The sequence below is a fragment of the Haemaphysalis longicornis genome, unplaced genomic scaffold (assembly GCF_048455015.1).
Source record: "Haemaphysalis longicornis isolate Haplotype H1 unplaced genomic scaffold, Haemaphysalis longicornis Haplotype H1 scaffold_2, whole genome shotgun sequence".
Lineage (NCBI taxonomy): Eukaryota > Metazoa > Arthropoda > Arachnida > Ixodida > Ixodidae > Haemaphysalis > Haemaphysalis longicornis.
In genome coordinates, this window is record NW_027526295.1 from 120,007,573 (window position 1) to 120,021,321 (window position 13,749).

Below are 13,749 nucleotides of genomic sequence, written 5' to 3' on the forward strand. Positions count from 1 at the left end.
AACAGGGGTGCAGGCAAAGCTTGACCTCTATAGAAACAAAATTACCAAAATAGGAACGCAATGTCCGCCAAACGATAACTTCTGCCATACTCAATGCGCAATGATCGAGGTAAAAACTCAAAACCATCAGTAGACAAAAACAGAACCCTTTCATATCGCCGAGCTTTACCCGATTGCAAATGTTGGGTGTCGGTTATTACACAATATATCACTGCGATAATTGGGAAGGTTTCGTTATTTCACAGTTGCCCGGTCTTCCACCGAGCGAACCATGCACGGCCTACCAATACCACGCTAGAAGGTGAACTTATAGAAAAGAGTGAGCGACCGCACCTGCAATGCAGCATGATGCCACGGACGGCGCTGATTCGCTCCCACTGCGGCGTGATACAGCACTACACTTTTGCGCACGTGCCCGCACCAGCTTGTAACAGTGAGCATCAGCTACGCCCGATTACCGCGTGAATAATGTTGCAAAGCTAACATACCATCACCCCGAGTGGGTACGTGCCAACCATTTCAAGGGCATTATCAGCTTGTAGTCGTCGTAATTACTGCACGTAGATAAACATGGCTTCGCCTCATGGCGTCTCGGTGTACGCCAACACCGACGGCACAAGTCAGCGAATACAAGCTTCGCTTGGAAAATTGTCACGCAGGATCTGTTTTTTGGTTGTGCATTTCGGATAGGGTACCGATCAGGCACAGTGTGACTCGGGTTTGCTGATGTTACCATTTCGCGCCAAGCATGACGACAGTAATCAGGGGTTTCCAAGCAAGGCGTTGTTTACGACGAAGGAATACCGCTCGTGAAAACCCCTCTATATCAATGCGGAACAGGACATCCGGGCAGTCGTTCCACGCGGAACAAGGGTTGAGAAAAATACTGAATCGAGCACATCATAATCAGAGCCACGTCAAAGCGTCTAAATAGCGCAGGAAAAGTTACGCTCCAGAGAAATCCTAGTATGCGCCGTGTTGTATTTTACTTTAAATTTTCTAGGGCACATAGGAAACGTAGGGCAAATATGTATTAACCGAAACCACAGACGACCAATAAAAAGGGGATGAAGAAGATTTAACTTCATTGGGTCCAAGCCCCCGGTCATTAATGGCTGCCTGGTTCACGAGTCTCCGGGCTGTGACGGCCAAGCAGGCTCGGTTCACCAGCTGAAGCTGTGCGTTAAGATCCGACCTGGCCATTATTTATGTCCACTGCTTGGTGTATTCGTGTGACAAAATCTGAACTTATCGTCTCAGACAAGCTTTTTTTAATAAAAATCTTATCGAATAAAGGCGAGAACTGTGAGAAGAAGGGAGAGAATCGAGCGGTAACTTCCGAATGGTTTTATTCCAACAACCCGTACATATGAAATCTGAAACCATGGTCTCACTTCACCTGACTCTGACTGTTATATCCGGCATGTTGAAGCCATACGGAGACATTGAACTCCTTTTTGGTCGAAATTAGCGACGGCACACTCATGCACACTTAGCCAGGTCTAATATTACAATATGCCGCAATTTTCTTCCTTCATTTTGCAAGCAGTGGTACAAAGCCGCAGTAGTGGCAGTGAACAGACGCAGGCCCATCCCAGTAGTACCAAATATTTATTCTATGTTGTACGAACTGCTGGTTACGACATCGGCCACATTGGTCTATACAATGCTTTCCAAATGCCAGTGGAACATCGTACAAAACAGCGACTGCGAACTCTATAAAATGGAATGTCATGTTTTCTTTTCACACACAGAAACGGAGCTTTGTTTGTGTAGTTGATTCAGTTTGTTAGGCGCACTTCGAGAAACCGTACATTTACCCGAACGGCAATCTTATTAGACGGTGAGATGTATTGTCGAAGTACCGAATGGCTGATACTTCTTTCTGTTAACCGTCGTGCCGCCTTCACTTTACATCTGTAAACTTTTCGGTCGCTGCAAGCTCACTGCTCTTTGAAGCTACTTTACATAGTCTCCAGACGCTATGACGCACCTTTGTTCTCTTTCAGCGCGGTATAACCGTTATTTAGATATTGGCGGTGAGCGCGACCACGGGCGGCGCTTCGGAGCGCGCCTGCGTGACGTCAGCTTAGGGATTCTCGCTTTTGTCGTCTGCTTCACTCGGGTTCGCTCTCGCTGCTGATTTTTTTTTTCTTTGCGCATGGTTGACGTCTGATGCCTGTACGCACCAGATTTTGCGAGTGCGTAACTTTTCATCACAATAATAGACTTCAAATCGCTCACCTACTCAAGGCATGTGTTAAAGTATTTTTGTGTATGCCGCTACGGAAGAAACATTGCCGGCGTCTCCCCATTCCTTGCGAAGCCGGTCCTGTGTGGAGCACGAAGAGTAGGAGCTAGACGCCAGCTTCTGTATTAAGCAATCTTTTGAACAAAGGGAACAGCCAGCTTATAGTAACCGACAACAGGGAAAATACAAGACCAAAACGAATTCCATGCCTTCGGGGCTGTCGGCTTTGGCAGAGGCTTTACGGCTTTACGATTTCCGGTAATCATATGTAACGTAAAACACTTTTTGCAACCTTGCCGAACGCTCGAAAGTATTGTTTCCCATCACTTTACGTTGTCATGGCATGAAAGTATGCCGACATGCACTATGGCGCGCAAAAAGTGTAGGTTGAGTTCCAAAAAACTTACAGTGTGTACAGGCGCTTCCTGGTTTTATATCAGGCTTCAAACCAGAATGGAGGTTTATTTAGCAAAACGAGTCACGTCTACGGTCAACATACAGTAGCACTATGTTTGTTCAGACCTGGAGGGATATTCCGGTACATTTCCCACAGCCATGTCCTCCCAATATTCAGATATGTGTAATAGGAGAACTGCAATCCAGAAGAGGAGGAGCAGGAGGAGGAAGAGAAAACTTTATTGAACAGCAAAACCGAGCTGATTAGTGGGACGGGTCCTCAGTCTTAGAAAAGTAATTTTCTTTAATTAATAGAGTGCCATACCGAGAAGACCAGAATTAGTTCTTTACGCCTGGAAGGATTGCAAAACAACGAAGAGCTGCTTGGAAATATTCATCGGTTTCGATTCTTGTAATATATGCACCGATACTATTCATTGCGTTCGTTAGCGAGTATATTAAGCCTTGAACACCGTAATCATGTCATATTTGTTCGGGTAAAGGGTGAGTTCGTTATGATAACGATGGTTACGATAGAAATTCGGGGCACAAAAGCCGCCTTTGAGTACTCTGGACAACGTTGTTTGGGGTGCGATCGCGATGGCGTAGCACAAACCTTCTCATTGTATTTGCATGTGAATAAACAACGCACGCTGCGGATATGCACATTCTTGCACGCAGAAATAACGAAAGCCAATTTGTGAAGGGAATGTATGCCATGCAGCCTGAAAGAAGACATCCACACGATCTCTGTGGGCCTCCCAAACAACCCCAAACCTACTAATGAGACATTTGTGATGGTGCAGAAAAATTAATGGGTTGGGCACAGAAAAAAAAAACGTTCATCTGATACAAATCAACAACAACGAAAGAAATAGAAGACGGCCGCTTTATTTCCTGCTCTACGATCTGCGTATAGGGCCCCCCTGCCTGATACGTAGCATTAGACTGTTGAGTCTTCATAAGAGCGTCTCAAAAATACTGTAGGGAAGCCTACGCATTTTGAATACTTATCGAGCTCTGAGCGCTGAACCTCGCGAATAAGCTAGAAAGGACGAGTTCCACCCGACCTTCTGACCGATGCTCTGAAACAAGTTCTTTCTCTCCTCGTGTGTAACGAACTTGTGGGGGATACAGCTTGAAATTATTCAGATGTGTCAGAAGCTGGCAAAAATAACTGAATTACTAGAAATACGCCTTTTAGTGTACTAAAGCGTCAGAGCTGGCGATTTCTAGCGCAGGCGCTGCTGCCCCTCACACGCGCAGTGTAGCAGATGACAGCGGCGCGAGTCCCTAAGCCGACGTCACAGCCAGGGGGCGCCACTCAAACATCTCATCGCCAATAGCTTCGTATTTCTTCATATTGAATATTTTCACGTTTTCCCCAGAACCTACTTCTTGCGAGAACTCATTACAAGCTGCCTGTCTGTATTCAACTGATTTCATATTTATATATCAGTGAACAAATTCTTTGTCATTCTCGCAAGGGGTGCTCGCATGCAGTATTGTACGAACACACAAACAGATAAAATAAGTGAGCAAGAAATAAAAGACCTCATAAGTTTGACAAAATAAAACAGGAAATAAAATTTCTTAGAGATAAAATAACATAAATAGCCAAGCAAGTGTTATTTTTCAGTTGGATAATCGTGGTCTGCCCACTAATTTGCCTGTATATCTGTCATAAATACGTTGCATATCTGTCAGTTCGTCATAAACATTTGTTATCATTAATTATTTTGGTAGAGAGATTCAAAGTATACCTGCTATTGGAAAATTTTACCAACAAAACGTTTGGTCACGTCGCTTTTTTGAGAGGTTTCTATACAACTTGAACAGCTTAGCTCTCGTTAGTACGCTAGAACATTTGTGACCAAGTAACGACCAAACATTGTGTAATAGAAAGTGTAGTTTAAGGATCGGAACAAGAGTTTGTGCATTGTTACTAATAGGCGACAGACTCCCACAGGTACAATGGCTGTGTGCTATAACGAAGTATTATTCCAGTACGCCCTGGTGCTCTATTTTGGCCCAATCCGATCATAACTTCTTAACAGAGCCAATATCTATCCGAACGCTAAAAAAATGGACTGTAGTGAGTTGTGTTCTGTATTTCCCGCCATTGCCGTTCTTCCTCGTGTTTCCCCGTTCCACAGGAAATGAGTGCGCTCGTAAAACAAAGAAATCACGGACAAGATGAGCCGCTATTGCTGCTTAGTTCCTGCGCGATATTCTTGGCGGAAAGAGTTCAGCCAATTTTGGAGAGGGGATAAAAGGCTCGTAAAGTTAGACATACATCCTCATGGACATTCCTCATCAACAGGTTCCGCGTCTCTCTCGTTATAAATATTCGACTCGTGGCCAGTGGCATCTATCGAAGGTAATCGAAACTATTCTGAGTAGTCGCCACTTCGGGAAGTATTCATCATGAAGGGGATCGTGCTAGGCATTCTCCTCGTCATTGTGCCCTGCATCGTTCATGGTAAGATAAACTCATGTTTAAAAAGTATTTTTACCCGGAAACGTGTTCTCCTACATGTGATTCTTGATGAAAGCATGTCAATGAGTTTAAAGATGCAGCACAGTTTGAATCGTGACGAGACGTTTATCATTGGCCGGTAAACAGCATTAACCAAAATCTACGATGATTTGCGAGAACAATACTGGTGAGAACAAAACGTAAAAATGTGCAGTCACCTTCGTTCTTATGTTATTGTAAGCGTAAGAGTTATCCTCGTGCTTATTGCATCTTTATTAGAAAAGTGCAATAAATTATTGCCACTCTTGAACCCAAAATCACTCTCAGAAAGTGTTCCTTGCAACCGACAAAGAGGCGCCGTTTGTTTGTCTCTTCAGACCCTTTCGTGGCTCGTGTATACATTTGAAATGTAAGAAAGACAATGGCTCTAAAAAGCAAAATAAGGAAAGATACTCCAAACTATCTTTCTACATGTCAATCTCTACAAAAATATTCTGGAAATCGAATTATGTTTGGAGACGTAGCATAAACACCCCTACGTAAAACTAGATATATTCTCTCTGCGTCTCTCCGGAATAACAACCTTGGCTCCATCTCTTTCATTCGGTGACGCTTTCGGCCGCGATGATTCCTGGGTGGGTTTAGTGTGTTAAAGGAAAGCTTGATGAGGCTAGGCAAAACAGGATTCCAGTGGTCTAACGTGCGCAGAAAACTCTTCCGGGGCGACCTCAAGGGTGTGCGCGAAGAAACCAGGTTAGAGAGGAGCTAGGAGAAAGGGCAGAAAAATTCGCTGGGTTTATGAATGACATAGCTATAGCTAGACAGTCGTATCTATCGATTCTGTAAAGCGGAAACGGCGCATGGGAGGGCCTGAAACAGTCGAGAAGAGCGCGCGCAAAGCAAGCTCATGGAATGAATCACTGATCTGACAACGGGTGGCCGGGGTGAGGTCGTGCGTGCGGAGCAGCGTCAACGGGGTAATGGCAAGCACAGTCTCCACGTTACTTAGAAATGGGTAGGCCACGCGACAGACATACTACCGAAGAGCCGGAAGTAACGACATCCCGAGAAGGAACAGGAACGAGCTGGCCAAGGTCATGCCGATGTTGCAACCTATTACAGATCCTTTATCCAGCCATCTGTACAGAGTGCTTGGGCGCGTATAATGTACCTATTCGAGTCTCTCACCGATGAACACCGGCGCTCAGAGCAACGTGCCAGAGCAGCGCCACTGTGCCCACTGCGCAGGCGCGGCACACGCTGCTGATGTTCACTGTTCTGTGTGATGTACAAATGTTTATTCGTGTAAGCTTCGCACGGATACGAGTGTTTTGGAGCGTCTAGACAAGTATTTTGTGTTTATAAGAAACCCCTAGAGCAGGCAAGTATTATCAAGACTTGCAAAAAACAAAAAGGAGATTTATTTTTTGCCCTTTACAATAGACAGTAACACGCCAACTTCAGAGTAGAACGAAATATTCGCGTTAAAAAATAAATTACTGTATACTCGAAGATACGAGTGGAACACAAATAAATAAATAGAGACAAAGTCACATCGAGAAATGAGTCACACCAAACTCAAACCAAACATCAGTCACTGGAACGCACATGGACTATGCCAGAAATATGTGCAGTTACCAGCCGCTCTGTGGGGTTGCACTACTGAAGCCGAGGATCATTGTTCGATGATGGCCACGGCGGGCGGTTTTCTGATGGAGACAAAAAGCGAAAATACCCGTGTGTACGAGATTTCGGCGCACGTTAAAGATCCCTCGATGGTCAAAATTAGTCCGGAGTCCTCCACTACGGCACGCTTCATCGCCTGCGTTGTGTCGGATCGTTAAACTCTGCAATCAATGAAAGATATTTCCCTGCACGCTAACGACCGCCAGGTGGTAAAAATCTCTCCATCACGGCGCGGCTTAGTCATAGCAGCTTTGGTACGTTGAAACTTCCCTCCCAAATTTTTTATGAAGCTCCAAAAAAGAAAAAAAAGTCCACCACATATGCATCTATTATCATTCATTAGCGGAAATTCCAAAGAAAATGTCTAGACGATCTCAAGGGGGAGTTAGATTTGTGCCGTGATTAATACATGTGGTTTCTTAAAACAGAAATCAAATGGCAAATCAGCCCCATATTTTGAGAGTGCCATTAATACCATCTTTGTAACAGAGTTTATAAGAATGCTGCGACTCGGCACAGGGGAACAAATCATCTGCGTAAAAGCAACGTCATTCATATGCCATGTCTCCAATGCAGAAAATGCCCAAGAACGCTAAAACGAAAAAAAAGCAGGGCATTCTGACACGAAAAAAAAGTTAGCTCCGATCCACGCTGTGATGGTTCCAAAGCAAAGCTGTAAACAAAACCCTCATCAATTGCCTATGCGACGTCACTTGAATTCACACATGTGGGTCTAAAAAGCGTGACTCCAGAGATTTTGCCAGCCGTTACCTAGGATTCATGGGGCCGGCGTGCCGAGCGCAGCAGCATCAGCCATCCGCCACGCTCTAGCCGGGCCGTACGTCTCCAGAAAGAAAACAGAGAAAAGCTTCTTTGAAAGGGTGAGAAGGAGGGCGGCGCGCGCGGCTAGTGCATCATCTCTCTCACTACCGCCCCATCACTCTTGTTTCATGTGTCGCCTCCAAAAAGCACCCTCCCCCTCATCAGCTGCTCAATCAAAACCAGCGTCCGTCCCCCGTCTCCACGTGTGGACGTAGCTTAGTCGCTAAGACGAGTGTCTCTGTCTCCGCTTCTCTTCGGGCGCAGGTTCGATCCATGGCGGTGCCATAGTTTTTACTAAGCCTGGTTGGTAGTTTCTTGTTTCACACGCCACGACTAAACTGTTGGCTGGAAGACATAGCAAGCTTTGCTTTAAAAATCTAAAAATATCATGATGGCTGAAGAGAACAAAGAAATGCAACTAAAAGAATGCAAATAAGATGGCAACAATGCAAAGTGCGCAGAACCCTGCTCAAGGTGCACGTGTCTTTGCTGGCGGGTTACTTGCTATGTGGGAATATGTTCCTGGGTCGGCGTTCGTGAACGTTCCCAGAAAACCATGGGGCGATTTTCTCCACACGTGACGGGCGGCGAAGAGGGCGACGTCTGCTTGAATCAGCACATTCGCGGCGAGTTTACGGTACATTTAGAGCTTTTCTGGCGCTGGAAACTCGGGTGTATAGAGATGGCGGGGGGGATCTTCAGTTCAAGAAAACAGATAAAATAAATTTGTATAGCTACATTGTACAATCATGTGCTGTTTACAAAAAAACATGTAAACGCAACACTGCAAACGATGTGGCTGTCGCACAAAATACCAGATTTGTTTTGACTTACTTTTCTCTAGTTTGAAGCAAACTGCAGCGACTGAGATATTAATTTGTGAAAGATAAGGACATTAACTGGGATGGTTTTAGGATATAATTCCAGCCGCACATAAACATGTTCACTTTCACGCCACGACACCTGCGTCGAAGTCCGTGGCGGTTGCAGCTTTCAATCAAAATTCTCATTCCAGGCGTTGAGAAACATCACGGCGTCACCTGCTTACATCGAGTATGCACTCACCGAAGTCAGAAGTGTAGGCCAGGAAGCCTGCCTACTGTTTTTGACAAACTTCGTTGTGTAGGGAGATTGGTTGCTTTCACCGTACGACACCTTTATACGGCCACGAGTCCTACGCTGGTTGTTGTTCCGAGCGGCATTTGAGGTATCCTGCTCGCGATCCCGCACGCACATATCAAAACATTTAATCACCGTACTGCGAATGCGTGCACCACACACAGCTTCGGGAACAGTCTTCGTTGATCTTGCTGGTACATCCCTTTATTGTATGCCTTAAAAGCAGCACGGCAGTCACTTTTCAGAAAATTCACGCCAAGCCATTTTCTGTATCGAAGCTCGCAGTCTCACTGCCCGTCCACCGGGACTAGCGACCATTTTGACTACTGTCTTCTCATTTGCGTCGAGCTCTCGCGAGAGGCTGTTTTGTTACCCAGCTCCTAGACGGAGCATTTACCGGCATGACTCCCACTCCGGAGTTTTATTGCAGGTTATGTGCCTAACTCTGTTCTCGGTCAGAGCAATGCTATGTTATTTCATATTTTCACACCGCCACTTGGTCTACAGAGTGTGTAGGGGTATCCTGCTTCATACACTGCGCAGCACGGAGTAAACGTTGTACTGTTGGAGGATTTACGGAAGATTCCTCCACTGGAACTGCCGATCTGGTTTGTTTTTATTTACTGTGCTGGATTCATCCAGCTCCTCCTTGTATCCATTTCTTATTCGCGCGTCCTTACTCTTCTCCCTGTCCTACTGTCTGCACCACTCTCCATGGAAAGAACCAGCCATGGATTTGACGCTGTTACTGCGGAACCGAAAGTGGCGTTGGTTGCGCAGTACACCTTGGCTGCATTAGGCGTCAAATTCTCGCAACGAGGCGTTTTTTGGGCTTGTACGTGGAGTAAGCGAGTTTTCGCTGGGTAAACAGATGTCCGATCTGATGGAACTTGAACCCGAGACCTGAACAGTAGCAGCCGAACGTGCAACCAATGCGCTATGTACGCAAGTACTCAGAGGTACAACAAAAGCTGTTGTTGGTCCTTCATTAGTAGCCCATTCTAGCTAGGTAATTGGCCAGTAATCGGGATAGATCTTTGAAGGGCTTAATTATTGTGTCGATGCGAGATAGTTGGTACTTCATCATGGGAACAGGTTAAGCGCCAGACACTACTAGAGGAAGGAAAACAGACAGGAAAGGGGCGCACCAATGACTGAGCTTTCTTTGCTCCGAAAGCGATTACAAAGGCTGGAATAAACACTATTTAATACTAGTTGCACAACGTGTGAAAGCGATTACAGCTTCAGACCCTCCTTACTAATCGTCCAGATAATCCACCTCGCTCGAAAGAAGATCAACTGAAGGCTGGCTGACACATCGGTCCCACATCATTTTATGACGTAGGCCTCGAACACTTCTCATTCTCTTTTTTGCGGTATGAATGCAGCACTCAAGTCTATCGAACGCTGGCACACAGCCCCTTGGCTTGCATTCAGCCTTACAGTGAAGCGCCAGATTGCAAACGTACTGGCATGAAGCATGCCACTACGTTTTTTACCGGTTTGTGGCCTCAACGAACGGTTGTGTGAACATGCGGCGACGTTGAAGACGGGAACAGGGAGCAATCTGGCACTTCACTGTAAGGCTAAATGCAAGCGAAGGGGCTGCGTTCCAGCGTTCGATAGGATACGAGTGCTTCATTCATACCGCAGAAAAGGAGAACGGGAAGTGTTCGAGGCCTACGTCATAAAAAAGAAGGGGACCGATGTGGCCGCAAGCCTTCAGTTGATCTTCTTTCGAGCGAGGTGGATTATCTGGACGATCAGTAATGGGGGTACAGCAGCTGTAATCGCTTTCACACATGGTGAAACTAGTATTACATGGTGTTCTGTCGTGCCTTTGTGATCGCTTTCGGAGCCAATAAAGCTCAGTTGTTAGTGTGCCAATTACCTGTCGGTTTTCCTGCCTCCAGTTGTGACTGGCGCTTAGCCTATCGTGCAGGCTTCAAAAAAATGTGTAGAACAAAGTTCTAGCATATACTTTATGCCATTCTACACCTCAAGGTAGGAGCACGTGAGTAGAATAGGTGCGCACCAGCTGCCAGAACCTAAGGGCTAGGGAACGTGTGGCGTGTGCCAGGCCACTCTGCTTACTGACGTACTCCGCAACGTAAGACGAGGATAAAAAGCGAAGAAACAGGCGCGTACACAGTATAGCAGTAACGGAACTTGTTTGAGTAACTCCTTCCAAAAGACAAACAAACGAAAGCCAACAAGGCAATGCGTATACGATGTCGCAGTAGACCAGTTGGTAACAAGTGTTGCCAAGCCTTCCCAGTCCAAGGACTCAAAACAAGTAAGAAGACGTAAATGTTTCCCAGAATATTTTTTGTATCCGGGCCCCGAAAGCCCTATTCCGCACTTGCTGTGAGAGTTTACTACGATAAAAATGATATATTTTATAACTATTCGCCAAATTTTAACATTTGCTCCACTTCATTTCTACAGAAAGCGACGCCTTCGGTTGTGTCAACATGACCAACCACGTGGGGGAGTGGACTTTTGGTGAAGACAAATACGAGTGCACGGCTCTCGTGAAGGAGAATTGCACAGACCTGAAAAACTACACTACTCAAGCCTGGCGGCCCGGCGTGCGTGTTGAAGAGAACTGCGGGATTCAGCCGTTTACTGCAATAGCCACGTTTTATAACGGAAGGTACCCTCCACCGCCCAGGAGAGATGGGCATGCTGCAATTTTCCACACCTGTAGCGAAAACGGGATTTGGGTGAGTATTGAGACGTTTATATCCATCCTTTGCAGTGCAAACTGGCGGTTGTGTATCACCACGAGAGCAGCTTAGTAAATATAAATATTGTACAGCTGCTCTTGTGAGCGCGTGAGTTGTGTTCTCTTGTCTAGCGTACAAGAGGCACGACTCGGGTTGAAGGTATACAGAACATACGTTAATCGATACTGGCAATTGCTTTGCTGGATATCCTCGACAGCTGTAACCATATAAAACCAACCGTGGACTGACGACAAAGTTGGGCAACAGTTGCAGTTTTAACGTGTTTTGAATTATCCAGAAATGTGACTGCCGTGACTTATTTTAGATATCATGACCTCTTTGAGTTCGTGTGGTAAGTAACAGGCGTCCGGGTAATCACTGCCTCAGTAAACAAGGCGGTCACCACATGCGTCGCGTTACAGCCTGGAGGACTCAGTTTTATTGGCTTGTTACACTTGCGTGCGACTTTGAAAAAAAAAGAATCTGAAAGCACCTTACCATCTAACTGTTGAGTTATGTTTAATGAAATATATAATGCTATAAGATTACGTTACAAATGGAGTTACTCTAACTGTACCATTGACAAATTCAAGTATACAACGAAGTGAGGTTTGCATTATTAAGTGTGTTTTTTGTGGCAGTATCTTGTTAACTTCGAAATTTTTGCATCCCAGGTTTACGACCAGAACATCAACAAGCGAATTGGCCGGACTCACTTCCGCTTCAACGATGGCAGTTACCCGGCAAAAAATGCGAGTAACTACTACGTCATCACCTTGTGAAACGACAGATTGATCGCGCTTTGAAAAGTACGGCCCAGTCGCGGAGAGCTTTAAAGAACAAATTAAACCAGTAGTCTGAATGGCATTGAACAAAGTGTGTGTCTCAGTGCTTATTTCATAGGTAAAGTATCAGTTAAGTGCGCTTCCAAATAACATCAAATCAGCGAAGATTGCCTCTTGTGAATCCGTGAGGTATTCTTACCAACTAGTCTGAGAAAAGCGACACAACGAAGTCTCACCGACGAATTAAGAAATAAAAGCTTCTCAGTCCTTCGAATAAAAACGTTGTCGCAGTATTGATAGCCTAATCGAGAGAGATTTGTTTTATCATGATAGCACATCTAAGTCGCATCACTACGCTGTCGAGATATTTGTTGAATTATTCGGAAACATTAGAAAATATGCCGTTTTTGCTCTTTTTAAAATATCATGTAGTAGGTGCAATTATACAGGTTCGAAAACGTTTGTTGTGGCCCCCTCTTGAAACTGTTTTATCCCGTTCGTGCTACTTACCAGTCGCATTTAAGAAATGGTCAACTTGTACCATGCCGGCGGTGCCAAATTTTTGGAAGCCTCGAAACCGACTGCTACGATTTCTCTACAGCGAAATGGGCTGGTCAGAAGTTGTCACAAGCTTTCAGAAGAGAAGTATACCAGTTCTATATGTGCACACATCCTGATATTTCTAAGCAATTTAGAGGGATTATATAACGATTTAAGGAGTCTCCGTACCGACCTAAACCTACAATACCACACCGAAGCGCCCCTATTAACACAAACAATGCTGATAAATGTGGCAAAATGTTTTTCTGGGGAGATAACAAGGTACTTGCTAAAAAAGTTAAGTAATGTGGTGGCTTGACCTAAAACCATCTGCGTCAAAACCGCTTACTCGAACTGTCCGTCAAAGAGGCCGACCACCATGCCTCTTCAACACTACTGAACAAAGGCAGTGTTGAATGTGATGCAGTACATTGCGCTCTTTGTATAAATAGAGAAGTGACTTCTACATACCTCTGAAAATGAATCTCATTTCCTAGGCTGACAGCCAAAAACAACATCTGGAGCTTTATATATCTCCTAGAAGATATTGTTATCACTGATACACGCCAGCCTTTTCCAACCTCCTCCGAAATTTTTGAGGCCATAGACTGAAGTGGAATCGACGAGGTTGCGAACGCCACCTGTATTAAAGACCTTAATTATTTTAGGAGGCACGTCGCGTTCAAAACGCGTGCAACTTCGATATTTGCATGCACTCCGACGATACGACATTTTCGAATTTAAAAGATTTGCAGGTGACATCTACGTTGAGGTCTTAAGATTTATGTCGCGATAGCTTTGCTTCGGCGGGGGGAGAGCGTTTCGGATTGACGTTCGCGCGTTTACCATTTATCCTTTCCAAGAACAGCCGTTCAGCGACGACAGCTGGGGTAGCATCTACATTTTTTAATCACTGCAGTACAGGGAAAGAATGTACGCTTG

The 13,749-nt window shown here is 45.2% G+C and overlaps 1 protein-coding gene across 1 annotated transcript; it reads left to right on the top strand.

Moving 5' to 3' along the window:
- The first annotated feature begins 5,031 nt into the window (after window positions 1-5,031).
- On the top strand, window positions 5,032-12,358 carry LOC144167342 (domesticated amidase effector 2-like). The gene is made up of 3 exons (XM_077696635.1): window positions 5,032-5,129; window positions 11,202-11,479; window positions 12,157-12,358. The coding sequence occupies exons 1-3, from the start codon at window positions 5,075-5,077 to the stop codon at window positions 12,262-12,264; spliced, it is 441 nt and encodes a 146-aa protein (XP_077552761.1). The 5' UTR covers window positions 5,032-5,074; the 3' UTR covers window positions 12,265-12,358.
- Window positions 12,359-13,749: the final 1,391 nt, after the last annotated feature.